Source organism: Branchiostoma floridae, chromosome 5 (assembly GCF_000003815.2).
Source record: "Branchiostoma floridae strain S238N-H82 chromosome 5, Bfl_VNyyK, whole genome shotgun sequence".
Taxonomy (NCBI): domain Eukaryota; kingdom Metazoa; phylum Chordata; class Leptocardii; order Amphioxiformes; family Branchiostomatidae; genus Branchiostoma; species Branchiostoma floridae.
Window position 1 is genome coordinate 6,609,080 of NC_049983.1, and position 17,968 is coordinate 6,627,047.

At 37.8% G+C, this 17,968-nt stretch overlaps 1 protein-coding gene across 1 annotated transcript in view; it reads right to left on the minus strand.

Moving 5' to 3' along the window:
* The window catches only part of LOC118415779 (host cell factor 1-like), a gene marked incomplete in the record, with an annotated part of 60,434 nt that overhangs the window by 36,960 nt on the left and 5,506 nt on the right, over positions 1-17,968 (minus strand). Inside the window, 5 exon segments of the mRNA XM_035820596.1 lie at positions 2,880-2,986; positions 7,490-7,574; positions 8,090-8,298; positions 8,917-9,028; positions 9,551-9,748. Coding sequence (XP_035676489.1) covers positions 2,880-2,986; positions 7,490-7,574; positions 8,090-8,298; positions 8,917-9,028; positions 9,551-9,748 — 711 coding nt within the window.

The following is a 17,968-nucleotide window of genomic DNA, read 5'->3' on the forward strand; positions in this document are numbered from 1 at the left end:
TATTCATCCATCATACTATCTTGATCAGTAACATATATATCACACATCTGTGACTGTAGTGATATGAAGCTGTGTTTGTAACAAAACTGTTACTGAACTCACAAAATTACAGAATGTGCATTGTAAATTACATAACTTCATAGAAAGGCTGCAATTTTAGAAGATCATTACAAAGGAAATGGAAATTTCTGTCCTTTTTCCTGTCGCATAATCCTGTACCCAATATAAGTCTGGTGTATATATTCTACCATAGTTAAGTGCTACCTCGACAAGAAATAAGGTCATTACAGTAGGGTCATAACTTGTGGGGGAACACAATGGCAAGCAATTTATCGATTTGTGCTAAAATTGGCTATTTCTATATCCTTATGTCAAGGAAACAAATGTTATGTTTCTGGTTACCAGATTGACCCTAGAAAAACCTGCCGACCCTAGCCATTTTGGCCAACTACTAGCAAGATACGGGAAATTTCTAACCTGATATCTGAGTGACAAACATTCAAAACAAAATTCAAGAAGTTTTATATATTTTTTGTAAACTTCCTGTATTTCACAGTATTAACAGATTGTAAGGCTTTGAAAAAAATTAATTGGGAATGTGTAAGAAACATTGTATTTCTTTGTTCACTTTATCAAATTAATATTATTTGTTCTTGTACAATGTATATCTGTAAGAAAACACTTTTTCCCACTTATACAATGTTTCACTGTATCTGTTCCATCCCTACCTACTGACCCTATTTTATTCAGCACCACAACCAGAAACAACATTGTTTGCTTCGTCTTACGATTACAACATTGAAGTTTCTGATTAACATTAAAGCAAATGGTGAATTGTGGCAACAAAATCACCCTAGATTGAAGCTTTATTGCTCACGTATACGCCCCACACTGAGAACATGGTATTTACCACTTATGCACTGACAAAGGTTGCCCTTTTGCCAGAATTGTTTTCTAAAAGCTGCGGGACAGACTTGCATACGTGACTACAATCTCAAGAAAAAATATGTCCTCTAAATTTCCTAACTCTACAATACTAATGCTAAGAGCTTTCTGCACTCTTGCCTAACTTTTAAGTCATTATCTATATACACATCATCAAAGTCCCATTGAGGTTGCCCTAAAAGTACTACTGTCACCTTTGCGAAGAAGATTCTGTTTTTGATAGCGTTTGTGTTTGTGTGTGAGTCTGTCTGTCTCTGACCACGATAACTCTAGAATGCCTGGATGGATTGTCGTGATATTCGGCATGTGGGTAGTTTCTCATGAGACTTTAAAGTGATAAGATTTTGGGCCCCCTAGGGGCTTGTAACAGTACTGCAGCAAACTTCTGGGTTTTACATCTCACTGTACAGTGCCTAAAAACAAACTTGATAGAAACACAAAAAAGTTCTTGTTCATGCTCATGCTCCTCCCCTAATGTTAAAAATGGAAGGACCCCAGCGAGCGCCAAACCTGTTAGTATTCCAGTCACATCTGCCTAACTTTCCATTTACCCCAACTGGCTTTCATCAGACTTCATGTCAGGTATGAATCATTACTCCATCCACAAAGGCCACAATTTGTCACAAGCCATTTCCTGTTCTTTCCTACAGCACCAGCTAGAACTTATTACGATTCTGGGCACGTTTGTAGAATCCTGGTGTTATAGACTTTGCTGAATTAGCGTTCTAGCTAGGATTTTATTTTAGAGTGAGGCCATGTTGATTAGATTATATGGATGACATCCGTGAGCATCAATTTTCGGCCGTTTTAAGAAAAAGATTTCAACCATACTGTAGATCGTACAAATCAGCTTCAAAATGAGTAAGTATTAGTTTTAATTTGCAAAAAAATTCCAAAAACTCATGAAATGTAGTAGAATGTCAAAGGCAATTTCAAAGTCAAAGAAGATGTGAAAGATAAAAAATGGAGAATCTTTTGTTTGGTATACCATATTCTGTGTGTTAAGTCATTTGTTTCAACCCTCCTGACCACTTAGATTTTATACTGAAGGCAACTATATTTTAGTTAACTTTTTTTACCACGCTTGCATCAGTTTGGGATTTCCTGAGGATGGCATCCATATAATCAAATCAACATGGCCTTGCAGTCTGTTTAAAAATATCACTAAAATCAATACACAACATACACACACACAAGTTTATAATATACAAAATCCATGTACATCCTATTTTGGTTTGATATAAATCAAATCCCCGATCCAATATCACACATGATAAGGTTAATTCGTACGACCATCGTTTTCCCTTGTAGTTATATAGATTGGTCCAGTCGGGTGATTTGTAGTCTGAAGTCAGAGCATCAGTTCTCATTATTATGGCTATTATAGGGGCACCACTGGGCCCCACAGTACATTAGTGACTGCCCAGCACATTTCTCACTGTCTATAACCATCCACAGTTCACTATAGGGGCTAAGATGTAAGTACAGATATGCCAAAGTAGCGCTAAAACGCTTGGCTCAAGACCATTTTTAAGGATTTTCTCCATGGCGTTTTGGACTTTTTATTTTTCAGAAACACACATATTATTTCAACAACTCGATAAAAAGCCTATAATAGTATAAATAACTTTTTAAGCGCAATGTGGACACCAGACTTTTAACTACAAGTAGAAGTGACCGAAACGACATTAGAAACACACAATCATCATTTCAACAACTCGATAAAAAGCCTTTAAATAACTTTTAGAGTGGAATGTGGATACTACACTTTAAACAACATTAGAAACATGTATATCATTTCAACAGCTCGATAAAAAGGCTGTCTACGCCCTATAAATAACCCAGCATACACAAATATACCAGTTGAAACTTGGGTAATGCATGTTATCACTTGGCACTGTTGGCACCCTGGAATGTTGGACCGTACCACTTACCCAGGTTGAGGGAGGCCAGGGTGTTGGTGCATTTCCACTCCTTCTCGTGCGTGGCCACCTTCTGGTCGTCCATCACCAGCGGAACCCAGCCGCCAAACACAAACATTCTGTTTACGGACAAACAACAACATCCTGGTTAGAAATACGCTAAACAATCCGGAGCAAGCCACTGTATACTGTATAGCTTGAAATATTTACAGTATAGTCAATATATAAACCAGCTCTATATAAGAACCACCTGGCTATTGTGACCACTTTTTCATGGTCACAAATTTCCCCATTGAGACAAGCATTAGGTACATTAGTATCCTGTCTATAGTGACCACTTGACCACATTCTATTGGTCCCCTGGGTAGTCTTGGTCAGGTTAGAGGTTGTAACTTTGTGGTTTTGTGGTCAAATAAATTTATCATAATAGTGACCAGGCCAGCACTTTAGAGCATACAACAATGTGCTTATTATAAGAGTAAGACTCTTAACGCTTACTATTTTTTTCTTTGTGTGGATGTCATGTACTTAAGGTAGTATATCAGGGTGGCTGAGCAAAATTTCAAAATGATATTTTCAAAAAAATAACTATCAATGTTATTTTCTATGTAGTTCTATTTTCATAATCTAACATACTTTCCCATCAAATGTTCCTTTTTGTCTGTCAAAATTCAAGGTCAAAGTAGCTGTCTCAAATTATGCAAAAATTTCAAACTTATCATAACTTTTCAAACTTGATATCATTGGATAGGTCTTAGTAAAACAAATAGAATGGTTTTTATTTCAACAAAATCGGACATACCGTTAGAGAGTTATGGCCATTGAAAGGCCTGAAAATTATGCATAATTTCTCTTGATCAGCTAATTAAATATGCAAGATTACAATATCTCCGTACTCATACAAGATACAAGAAAAAAACTTGGTGTACAGGGGTTTTATAATATGTTGATTTGAAATATTGTCCTGAAATTTATACATCTAGTTCAGAAATGATGAATAATCCTGAATAATTGAGTTCCAGGGGTAATAAAATCAGAGTCCACCAATTAGATATGCAAAATCACCATCTTTTCCCTATCCTTGAAGATACAAGAAAAAAAAAATAGTATACAGGGGTTTTGGCACATGCCGAATTCAAATTTGACCTCAAAAACATCACTTTGGTCTTTTTATGACCTGTAAAAGTGGATTACGTCACTACTACCACAACAACTTGATTTTTATGGCCTAATTTTTGAAAAAAATTTCATCGAAAATGGGTAGAATAAGTTTTATTATGAAATTTACCCTTTAAGGAAAAACTTCGTGCGCTCCCGACGCAATACGATGCTATTTAGTGCTCCCAAATGCTGTTAGCATAAGGGGTAATTAAAATTTCAGGAAAAAAATTAATAAAAAATCAGCATGACAAGATGTGATAAAATCCACGCACAGATCTATTCAAATCACTATTATGCACATTTCTGAAAAGTTTCAATAATAACAGACAAAATACAAGCCAAAATTTAAGCTTTTTAGGCTTTTTTTTTCTAAAAATGGGCGTGGCCTTAAAGTAGTTGATGACGTCATTGTGACATCATACCAATTTGCATGAATTATCTTTATGCATTAGGGTACTACCTTAGAAAAAATCAAGGTCCATACATTATCTAAGATGGTAATTTTAGAAGACCAAAAACACCCCCCAAAACTCCTCAGCCACCCTGAAATCCTACCTTAACGTTATACTTATTACAGGAAATGACAAGAAGCTTGATCGAACTATATCTTGCTTTATGGGTGTCCAACAAGCAGGTCAGTTGGGCAACAAGCCAATAGACGTGGTGGTGCTACTTATTCAGGCTAGTCCACCAATAAGTACCCATGGAAAAATCTCACCCCAAGAAAAAATCTCACTAGCCAGATCGGAAAAGTACTGTGGGACACTGACCCAAGTGGCACTTTCACTTGCCCAGGGCAATATTTCCAATTGACTTGCCCCAACCTGGTTTGAATGAAGGACTCTATTCAACCACCTTTTGCTCAGGCTAGTCAATCAATTATACCAATAAAAAAATCGCAATAGGCCAAACTGCGCAAGAACTCTAGGATACTGACCCAATCGAACATCTTGGACAAAATGACTTGCAAACGGGCCAATAGACTTGCCCAACCCTGGTTTCAATGAAGGATTCTATTCAACCACCTTTTGCTCCAGTTCCAGGATTGTTTCCAGATTGCATATTACCATGTTCCCTAGGATATGAATAATATATAACATGCCTGAAGCCACTCTTTGCAGCTGGAATTGATTTTTCACAGTATGCAAGCAAACATCCTCTACAAAATGACTTGCCAGATAAATTTTCCCCCCAAAAAAGTCCCGTTCTTTAAGTGTGGAGAAACGTAATAATTCTTATGTGCTGTAAGTCAATATACATTTTTTAGAACAACTTTTATCGTAACGATGTTACATTTCAGTTATTATCAACAATGGCATATATTGCCCCAAAAGGCCTTTGTATGATCTCTATCCATTTTATTACTTTCGCACCATTACAATCAGACAACAGTTAAAGTACATTCATATGTATATCTATATCCATTTACTTATACATTTAAATAAAAGTGTGATTTTATGAGTAAATATGATTTCTACACAATACTTTTGTTCCTTCACTGACAAAATTTGCAGAAATCAAAGATTTCGTACAAAAAAAACCCTTAGTTGCCAGAAGTGAAACAATAATAGTTCATGAATATTGTATAGAAAGAAACATAGATCCCCAATTGCTTATGGTTGCACGGAACATTTCATGTTGTGACGTTTCAATTTGGTGACGGTTGATGAGAAACAGTTCCCCGGATTGTTTCTAATTTGTGTACCCTCCAAACGACCTTGGCCAAGGTACCGAACATTCCATTTGCCCCAGGCACCTTTGTACATATACTGTACTAAAACAAAAGGTGTTCTTAAAAATGTTAAGTGCACTTCTCATACCTATAGCTTACAAACTTGGGAGATTCTAAGAATAAGAAAGTTGAAGCCGTCACAGCTTGCTCTAAGATATAGCTCTAAGTCCCTATGATAAACTATAACCCAATTTCAATGTAAGCCAATAAATTTTACATCTAACAAGAGCTTGGCTAATGCCCCAGTGTTATTACATTATACATACATCGAGTACACCAATTTTGGAGATCATAATTAGATTCGACACCCGAGAGCTTGCCAACTTACCATATTTCCCTCCTCGCTTGTAAAACAGCATAGCGCTCAACCCCACCGTGTCCCCACATGCAAATTATCTGTACCCCGTGCACAGAGAGGGCTCGTTGCGCGGAGGGTATTAGCCTAGCTGGCCCACAAATCTCCCAATCTGGCTCTGATCCCATATTCTATAGCTTCAAGGCCACTGCCAAATCTCTTTTCCCTTTGTTAAAGTTTGGCAGATCTTGTAGGTTTAGAATGACAAATCCGTCAATGTTGTTAAGCTTCTTTATGCTGACTCAATAGCATTTAGCTACAGAGTACAAAAAATGCGAACCCAACTTCTTAACTGAATTACATGTTTCTCTACAAAAAAAGCCTCACCACGAAGCTATAAGGGTTAAAACGGCTTTTTGAGATCTATTCCTAGATTTAATGTTCTTGGCTTTTAGATGGCTTAGAGCAAATTTGTTACAATGCACAATATTGTTGTTTTGATTGAAGACAAAAATGCAAACAGAGAAACCCCAAGTTCTTTACTCGATTACATGTTTCTCTACAAAAAGAACCCCACCACGAAGCTATAGGGGTTTAAACGGCTTTTTGAGATCTATTCCTAGATTTAATGTTCTTGGCTTTTAGGTGGCTTAGAGCAAATTTGTTACAATGCACAATATTGTTGTTTTGATTGAAGACAAAAATGCAAACAGAGAAACCCCAAGTTCTTTACTCGATTACATGTTTCTCTACAAAAAGAGCCCCACCACGAAGCTATAGGGGTTAAAACGGCTTTCCAATGTTTCTCCCTAGCTTTATCGTTCTTGGCTTTTTGGATGGCTTAGAGCGAATCTGTTACAATGTTGTTGTTTTGATTGAAAAGGCTGCTTTGCCAGGTTGTGTTGCAACAAATTAAATCTGCACGGTAAATTACCGTTGACTTGATTCCAGATTAATTGCCCTTAAGGGAAATAAATGCCTGATGATGGCATGAAGTGGTCTTGTGGAGGAAAATTGAATTTTACGGATGAGGTAAACAAGAGGACCCAAAGGCATTTGCTTGGTTCAAATTACAAGGAGTTTTTGCCAACATTTTCAAGCAAATGCAGGATGTTTCCCTCCTAGAAATTTTCCTTACATGAAACAAGTACATGTTTTGCTGTCACAATCTGTAAATAACAATAGGTTTTGCTATAGCAAACCTGTAATTACTAATATAGCACAGTTCATATCTGCTAATACTTTCTTCATATTTGCTTTAACAGATAATATGCTGATGTCACCAGCAGTTCTAAGCTCTGATTGGTTCATGACAGAAGAAAAAAACAGTATGTTTTTCCTTTCGGAAACATAATACACATTTTTTGGAAGAAAATGATCCAGAAAATGTGCACATCTCAGTCATTAAGAATGACAAGAAAAACCATGTCTGACCTGTGACTTATCTGTGTAGCTGAGTGCAGGCTGCGGGGGAGGGGGGCAATGCCATTCACAAGGGGCTTTGTCCACGAACTAGTTTCTGTAGAAAAAGAACAAGAAGACAGTTGTACCATCAACATCGATAGATTTGATGCTATACAAAGGACAGACAAAAATGAATGCTTCATGAATCAACATCGATACAGAAAGCTAAAGAAGCAATGTTAGTATTTCATCTGTTACTCCTTAACAGTAACAGGGTACATGTTTACAGGTGGCTTACCCTTTTTATTCTAATGTGCTTGTGACACCCATTTTACGTCCCTTCCAGAAGACAGTGTGCTCACATACTACAGGAGTTTTTAAAGTTTTTATATCAAGATGTTGGGCTTTAGACTAGTTTTCATCATAGTTTATACATATAATTGCAGAAATCAACATGTCTACACTATATATGTAGCATCTATTTTCCTTGTCATAGTCAACAAGCTTTTTAATGACTAGGCTGAGACTAGGCGGAGAATTGACTAATCAACTAGGCTGAGTTGACTAATCAACTAGGCTGAGAATTTTTTTGGTAGGCTAAACTGTAAAATAGATCTTGTGGGCACATACCTATCTCTAGTTGCCACAGGTCCCCCAGACGACACCCGCTCATGCCTCCGTAGATGATGAGCCTGGGGCGCTTGCCGTCCTTGTCGGTGTAGGAGATGCAGGTGTGGGACTCCCGCGGCGGGGGCGGGGTGCCGTACGTCTGCGGGATGTCCCACGCTCGCACGTCCGACTGGGGCTTCAACTCCAGCGTGTAAAGATCGTTCAGGTATCTGTAGGAAGAAATGCAACAATTTTACGAACTACTAGTAGATCTTAGTGGTAGTTTTAGAAATTCCACTAAGAAAATATCTACTGGCCCGAACCAACTTTTCATCGGCCCAAAATTTAAATGACATACAGCATTTCTATGCAACTTTACTTGCAGTTTTAAGTCAATTATATTTTACTTGACTTTTCTATGCAATTTTACTGAGCTGAACTCGTAACAATAAAATTCTTAAGATTTTTGAGTAAAAAAAAGCATTTTTAAGAATGCAACTGGAGCAAAATCTACCCACATCTAGCCATCAAAAAATCAAACAAGCACAATCTGGTAACCAGGGAGGGACGTGCTCTTGCCTGGGCAATTGGGCCAAAAGACTTGTCTAACTCTTTACTTGTGAGTGTGTGAGTTTCAATTTCATTTGAAGATATCAACAGTGAACTTGATCTTATTTGCAATATACTATCTTGAAAATCACACTGCATTTTGTATCAAATCGATGTGTCAAAATTACGGACAAAGCTATATATTACAGCATTTCTGAGAAAAAACTTCAGGACTTCAAACTTCAGAACTAACTATGAAAGTACAACACGTAATAAGAAATATCAACCTTTCTCCTGACCTTGGTATGTTGTTCTTGGGGTCCTCGCTGTCGTTGGCCAGGCCCCCGAACAGGTAGACCTTGGTGCCGCACATGGTGAAGCTGTGGCCCAGGCGCGGGCAGGGGGGTGGGCCTGATACAGGGCAAAGACCACCAATAAGCACAGCCGTAGAAGGTCAAAAACAGCCTTTTATAGGCTTGCAGCGGCCATTTTTAAGGAAAATGCAAGAGAAATTTCATATTGATAAGATAGTGGCACCTTGCAGTAGGCTGTTAGCCAGGCATGTGTCATGGCATCATCTGGACGCGCTTTTCTTAAAATAACAAGAAATTGGACGCACTAGATGCCCTTACATGAAATTGGCATATTGATGATGTCATCAGGTTATATTGCCCCTAATATTATTCTTTTCTATGAGAAAATACAGTACTTTGGTACATACCACTGCAATGCAACTATGTTTTTCGAGTGCATAATGATGAAAGCTACAAACTCACGTTTGTGCAAATTGATATCTTCTTAAGATCTGTAGTTATTAGAAAATGATCTTTTTTAATTAGATGAAAATAATCATTTTTTTAATTACTACATATCATTTGAAGATATCGATTTGTGCAAACATGAGGACAGAAGCTTTAAGTAACTGTTACAGACCGTTTTTGGGCGACTTGGGCTTGAGTCTCTTCCACTCCCAGCGACTGGCCTGCAGCTCGTATAGTTCATTCGAGTACTTGCCATACTCCACCATTCCTCCGAACACCAGGAGTCGGGTGCCGTCGCACACGAACCCGTACGCGGCACAACCCGGCGGGATGTCCCCCCGCACCGCCGGGACAAACCATTGGTTGGTGGCTGGGGAAGTAAAAGTGGAGACGATTATAAAAAATATATAGAAAAAATGCTTAAAACAACCCAACAGTTACAAAACTTAGACCTTCTTTATACATCATGGATTCATTTTTTTCGGAGCAAAAATCATGTATGATCTAAATTTTTTATTTTACAAATGATAATCAATTAATCAAGATCACTAGAAATACCTATATCTGCTTCTGTTTTATTTTTCAAATCTGCTCGAATATGGTCTATATGGACAGGTGGTCACTATAGATGGAATGGTCACTAAAATGGTCATATTGGCCAGGTGGTCTTACGGTAGAGGTGGTCACTTATACAGCTTTAACTGTATACTTAATATACGGGTGTTCACTAAATACTGTGTCATTTTCTTGAACACTATCACTTTTTATGATGTGCATACTGCACCTGCAGTTCCTTTCAAATCCTACAGGTGGTGTTTCACCAAGTTACTGTAATTCTTGAAATTCTCGCGTCTGGAAATTATAGCGTTTTGGGGAAAATGGAGTAACTCGCGTCACTTAATTTTAGCGTTGTGAAGGAGGCGCTAAATTTTCAGTCGGGTGTGTGAAAAAATTGCGTGAATATTACCAAAATCCTCGGTAGTTTACAAGCATAAAGTCCGAAAAAGACATGCCAAGAAATAACATACACGCCGGCGGTGCGCTTGTGGTTCTGACCGTGCCGACGCGGTGATTTCAAAACGCGCTTGACGGCCGCCGACTCTGGCCGTCCGGCGGCCCGCTAAAATTTATTTGGCGGACATAGCCGACCCAACGACGACAACAACCCACTTGATACTGCTGCCGTGAATAAGGAGGCCGAGAAAGTCATACAGGCAGCGATCAGCGAGAGAATATAGCGGGAACTACCACCATACTCCGGAAGCGGGACCAAGAAATTTGGTAGCGAAAACTTGGGAGGGACGTCAGCGAATCTCGAATCGGCCACGCATTCGATCAAAAAGACGTTTCTGGAAGAAGTCGCCCGCCATGGAACGAACAAGATCGGAAACTTTTCACACAAAAAACATCGCCAGACTTGAAGGTTGCCGACCTGGATACGGCGCCGCAGAAATAATTTTTGTGAGAACCATGCCATGCGGCGCAGGATCGGCGCCATTTTGAAACTTCATTGTTGTTGTCTGTACGCTTGGGTGGCGGCGGATTCTTGTAATGAGGGTTTGATTCCGAATTGTTCATAGCTCACAAAAAACACGCCTTACATATTGCGCTTTGACGCTATGAATTTGACTGTATTTCTACCTAGAGATTCGTAGATTTACACCAAATATTCCGTAGTGGCTTTGTATTTTTTCTGCGACGCCATTTTTGCTGTTGTTGTCTGGCACGCTAAGATGACGCGGACATTTTCTAAGTCTTGTGTAACATCGTAGCACAACATGAACTTCGTAACTGTTTTGTATATCTTATGGACAAACTTCTAAATCGTAGCGTAGAATAATATTGATAAATACGATTGTGTAAATATGCAGCTCAGCTCGTAACGAATTTGTGTTGTTTAGGGCAGCATGCTTTCACTGCATTTTGTAGAAGAAATGACGACAAACTTTCCATTTAAATATATGTTTTATTTCTTGAAGAACGACGAACTTCTTTTTCCTGTGTGAATAACTAGTGTTATGTGTGCAGGTTTATGTAAAGGATAAGAGTTTAATAGATCGTGACTGTATATAACCTTGATATAACAAAACCAGAAATCATCGGCAGTGCCGCGACATTAGAGGGAGGGGGGCGGTGGTGAATTCGCGTAATGAAAAAGTCGCGTAATGAAAATTTAGCGCTCGACTAGTGGGCGCTAAAAACGCTAAAATTAAATTACCGCAATAAAATCAAGAATTACAGTATTCTACTCAATACACCACCACAAGCCCAGGCATGCTCCTGACAAACCCTGACCTCTGGGCCAAACCAACCCATCAATTTTCATTTCTAAAAGGTCAAAATCTACATCACGCACAACCATATGCTATTTGAAATGCAAACGCCATAAAAATAGCCAATCAACCACCACTCGCATGCTAATGAACTAATGGTAGCTATACCCCCTAGCATGTAATAGCCAACTGCCATTATTGGAGAACCATATTTTATGGCACACATATATCTAATGGTTTATGAACCCTCTACATGGGTCAATTCTATATGTCAAATACAGTATATTTCAACAAGCCTTCTATAAAGAAAATGTGTTGGCATTGACTGACTCTATTGACTGTTCAAACCATATGTTTACCAAAAGCTGTGGCAAAAGTGACAACGCAAAATTCTACTTGGCAAATTTTCAAATTGTTGTAGCAGGCCTTTTCTGCTACATATCAAAGTTGACATATGGTGAGATCACTGGGGATAAGGTTTCGTCAACAATTCTACTTCTTGTTGTTTAAGCTAGTTCACCTTATCTATGGGGTAACCTAAATCCATTATAAAAAAAGGTATTTAGGGATAAGAAGATGGTGCTTCCAGCTTGCACTTTTACAAAACATTGCTGTTAAAAAAAGTTAATATTTTCAAAATATTACAATTTTAAAAAGTTAATATTTTCAAAATATTGCAGTTTGAAACCACTGTTTACCAACTTGATATCCATTAACACATTGTTTGTAAAACAACGGATATAGGTTACCTGTGACTGTGAGAGAAAGGTGAACAAGCGTTAACACTTGTACAAGTTGTACTTGTAGCGTCTAGTGGCACAAAGATCAGCAAGTGTTGGTACATTTACAGGGTATGGTTACTTGGGACCCCCTCTCACATTTTATGTCCCTTTCAAAAGACGGTGCAGCCCCACCGTAACCCCCGTCTATGGATTGGAACCCCGAACTCAACCATGAGAGCTGCAACCAGTAGAGCTACAGGGACATCCCCATACAAAATTTCTACATCATTTTATGGAGTAATGATAAATACTGCAGTTTGTGACCCTGACCTTCCTTGTCAGCTTTAAAAGACAAGCCCCCAAGGACGAGCAAAAAGCCAGTCTTTTAAAAAAACAAAACATTTTCTTTCTCCAAGATTCTAAAACACAACAAGATACTGATTGACCAATTAAAAGTTGAATCATAGAGTGCCAAGTGGTGGTTTCAAACAAGTTACAAAGAGAAAAATGTCACACTTTCCTCACAACATTGTATCTTGTGGTTTACAGACAATTCTGCATATGGCCAAGGGCAAAATCTGCAGCATAGCAGGCGACCCATTCTGGCTATGTTTATGCATATTTGTAAAGTGGTAACTTGGCATACTAGAAAAAAGTGGTGGCAGGATGAAACAGAAATTAAACAGCCAAAGTACAGGTTGTCATTTCTTTTATGGTACATTCATAAGTAAACAAAACTTGAATATCAAAAGTCGAAAATGGATACTTTTGTTTTGGAAAAAATTAATCATGGCAAATTTCTTACATTAACAAATATCCAAACAAATGACTGACTAAAAAATGCACATTTTAAACTAACAAAGACAGAATATCTAACAAAAATCCACTATCTATCTGTCCCTCCCTTCGTGCAAGTGGTTTCTTCCAAATACAGGAGGTAACTATAAATACAGTGGGATTTTAAGTCAAAGAGAAAACAAGACAACCTCGACCTTTCCCAGATATGGACTCATTCATGCATGGTTCATGAACTGGTAATGACATGAAAAAACATGGTCAAAGCACTTAAAGAATTAGGCCTAGGAAAAAAATGTTGCGTTTCCTGTTTTCCCACTGAACCTAGAAAAACCTGCCGACCCTAGACTTTTTTTGGGGGGATGCACAGTGGAATCACATAGTTTTTAATTAGAATTTTTACTATGCTTCCTATTCAAGTAAAAGAACTGCTTGTCCTATCTAATGAAGGATAGATGTATCCACAGACATTGAAAATGTAAGCGCCCTCATGCATTTCAGTTTTACTTTGTTAAATTGTATTCTATCGCTAGAGTTTAGGCCAAAGTCTAAAAGAAGAGAAATTTGAAGAAAAAAGAAGATAATCCGTACCTACCATAATTTTTTCAGGACCGAAACAGGAAATACAACATTTTTCTCCTAGGCCTTACAAATACGACTTTTACAGTTTTAGCAAAAAGTCTATTTGCCAAGAATGTCACAGAAAGTTCATTGTCGTGAAATCAAGTTATCTTTCCATTTACAGCCAGTACATCATAACAAGTCGCAACATGTTTTGCGATTTGTAAATTTTGCATCAAGAAGAGGTGCCTAAAGACTGATTGGGTTATACAAACAGGTTACGGCTCTCCAGGGCTCAATAGGAATTAGGGCACACGTCAGAATCAATATGTCGCCCCGTAAAATGGGGCAATGATTAATTTACAGGATCGGAAAGAATGTCAACCTACTTTGTCATTACTGGTTAGCTTTCATGTCTATAAATCTTTTTATATGCTGATTATAATCTTTTGATTATTCTGTCAAGAACTTTGGTGATGTCACGTTTATCTTTTTTAGTTTTAGAATTAATAATTTAATGCAAACTGAACTACTTACTACAACTTACAAGGATATAAATTTAATGATGCATATCTTAGACTCAATGGTCAAGAACTTCAAGAAGAAAATGTTACTTCTCAAAGTTCTCCTATTTATGTCAGCCCTTTTAAGTTTGGACATTGCAGACATAAGTGAGCCTACCCACACTTGGATGAGTGCCTAAAATGAAATTAAAATGTAATGCTATATAAACATTTCTAGCAAGTACAAAGTGCTGAAAAAAGCCCAAAGCCAACATACTAGTAATCTAACTAAGTAATGCTAGACTAAGTTAAGATATTTATGATATTAGTAACAACTTTCAAAGGCCCAAAACAGTTTTTTTTATAGTACTTGTAACATTGACACCTTGAATGATCTGAATGTCAAAGTTAACATCTGCAAGAAAAACAACTATCTAAAAGTACAACTGGGCCAAACATAACAAATAAGCCAAGTTAACTTAATTTGCAAAAAATGCATTCACTGTGACTAGGGTATCTCCAAGTTCATTACTCAATGTGACAATCAAGTCAAGAAAAAAATTACATTTTCTGCATTCTCAAAGTACTTATTATTTCATATTCATAACATGGAATCTGGTACATTTTTTCTTTCAATCAAGCTGAAAGCTTGTTGCAAAAGATGACAAACTTTCAATAAAACTCATCAAAACAAAAATTTTCAACGAAGTTCAAACAGTACACTAGCTAAAAATTCCTGGGAAAAAAACCTCATTAACATTTTACCAATGCAACAATCAAGCTGATTAACTGTTATACAAATAATAAATTTCAATAAATCTCATAATCTAAAACAAACAAGCTAATTGACAGTGCACAGTGCTCGAGCAGGTCGTTGATCAGTCAAACATTAGGCGTGAATGGGTCGTCGGTCGTGTTTGGCCCACAGCAGTGTTTGGGTCGTGAATGGCTGACCAATTTTCCTGCGGGTCGGGAACGGGGTGTAAGCCAGTCGTCAGGTGGGACATTCCCTACTGAATTACGACCATTTTCTCACCTGTTCCACCTTACGACTCAAAACCGCATGAATAACGACTAGAAAGTTGGAATCGGGTTGTGTTCTAATCACGACTGGAAACCTACCTGAGTTGCCTTGACGACAAGTAACGTTGCCAAGACTACCGAAACAAAAATGGCTGACTCGGAGACAGTCCGGCGCCATGGCAACTCCGGTGAGTGACGGCATGGCGACGCACGTCACCGTGGTGACTGTTTCCGTGGCTACCGGAATGATTGGCATGTAGAGGTTCCATGTGCTCTGGTATATGTAGCTCCGCGATTTACATTGATTCTGGTTATAAACACCGTGCGTCGGGGCATGGAAATTTCGGTCTTTTCCAACACCTTAGGGTAAAAGTAAAATAAGCAATCAAGCACCGAGAGAAACTTCAAGGATGTAGACAAGGTTGTGTTTGTCATCATTGAATAAGAAAAATATCTATAACGTCCTTAACGTACTATATGTATTTAAATGTTGAATATTTTAGGACAAGCTGTTATGACAGCTGTTGTAAAATTAGGTTAGTTCTATTTTTGGTATGTTTTAGTCGGCAAAATGAAATATTAGAATTTCCAACATGGATTAACGTTACTTGTTAATTTTGTACAGATAACACATGAGCTTCTCCGAGGAATGCTGAAAGTGCGTAGTAAATGTGTAAGATTATTTTTGCAGATTCACACATAACATACATGTAAGACAAGGTAGGATTCGAACCGGCGCCATTTCTGGCAGCCATGTATCGCAATGCAGACGCGCTACTGATTGACCTAACACCCGCACGCCGGCAGTACAGTCGTTTACGTACTATTCAAGAACGCAAGGCAACAGTGAAGCATATATTAATAACGTTGCATAATCTTTTCTAAGTTCAATTTTTAACACCATGTGTAAATACTCCGTTTACTATAAAGATGGAACAATGACAAGTTTTTACACGATCATTAATTTTGTCTTTGTTGCGCAATCACGCACCGTCATGTTTAAAGGCTCTAGTCAAAGACGGCAAAAAGGAAAGTCTTCCGTGGCTCAGTGGCATAAGAGAGTAGGTTGGGCGGTTTCTACTAGAATTGTGATGAAGTCGGATCGAGTCCCACTCCCCGAATCTTATATTCAAATGACTTTATTGATTTCTATATCATAAATAACATTTTTACTCATGTTGACAAGGGAATTATACAGTGAAATTCGAAGTCCCTCGGTGTATATTGTAGCTAGGTGATGTTCCCTTTTGCTGCATTCACGTGTTTTCGGTATTGTGGACCAGGTAAGCGTTACCTCTGTTTGCTTAGGGCTTGCGGTAATTGGATACTGCCAAGCAAGTGAGCAAGCAAGCTGTGTGATTTTCTCTGGTTGCTTTGTGCACGATGTGTTGCCAGCTGTTCATTAATTTTTCGCTTGGAAATTAATAAACTCTCCTAGGTGTAGCCTTTGCAATGAAGAAGAAGAGACGGTCATTCACCTGTTTTGGGACTGTAGAGTTGTTGCTAATTTCTGGTCCAAGGTGGATGAGTGGTTCTTCAATCTTACAAATATTCATTTGCATATTAATGTTTTCAATGTCATCTTTGGTGATTTAAGTGACCGTTGCCGAGCTCTGTCAAATCTTATTATCCTCTTAGCTAAGATTTATATTTTCAAGTATCGACAACAGAAATTAGAATTATCTAGTTTTATTTCATTTGTGTCTTATGTCCATAAATTAGAATGCATCATTGCAAAAAGATTAGACAAAATGCCTAAACACATCGGGAAGTGGGGTAAATTATATGTTGTATTGATTTAAGTTTCCTTTAGCCATTGTTTAATTTATTTTCCGGGGTCCTCATAATTTCTCATTAATTTTTATGGTTCTTATTGTCTACTGGTTTTATGTATCAGTTTTGTTGTCATGCATGTGCGTCACGAATTTTGTTTGTTGTGCCATGATTTTGTTCTCCTTATTTTGAAATGAATAAAAAGAAAGAACTTAAAAAAAAAAAAAAAATTTTTCGTTCTATTTCGTTTATTTTCGTACCGTTTTGTTCCATTTTATTAACGTCGTTACATTCTGTTATGTTTCGTTGCATTTCGTTACAATTCGTTTCGTTTTGTTATAGTTCGTTATATTTCGTTCCGTTTCGTTAACTTTCCGCTTCGTTTTGTAACAGTTTATTCCGTTTGTTATATTTCGTTTTGTTATAGACCGTTATATTGACAGCACACAGTCAAGCAAACATTAACCTAGTACTAAACACAATACACACAAACACGCCAGGTTCGGTAACGAAGTCATGTAACAAATACTGATGAAACCGTAATCAACACTATGTCACACTCAATAAGAAAGAAAACGCAACGCAGCATGAAAAACATAATTATGTCACGGAGTATGTACATGCTACCTACGGTATTACTTGCCAAGTTAGAAATCCAGGGCTCCAGACTAACTTTTTGACCTAGGAGCATGGCGCTCCTAACTCCTAAAACTTAGGAGCGCCAGCAAAAAGTTAGGAGCACCACTATGAAAGGTTGGGAGCACAAGCAAACGTCTGAAGCCATACAAAATATTACTCCAATAATCAATGTTTTTGACTAGAGGTGGGTATGGCTTAAAGAATTAATTAGGGGTGTTATATATTATATATAGTTACAGTAACCAAACAAGAAAACAGAGAATACTTGAGATCACTTTTCAGTAATATAACACTGATTCCT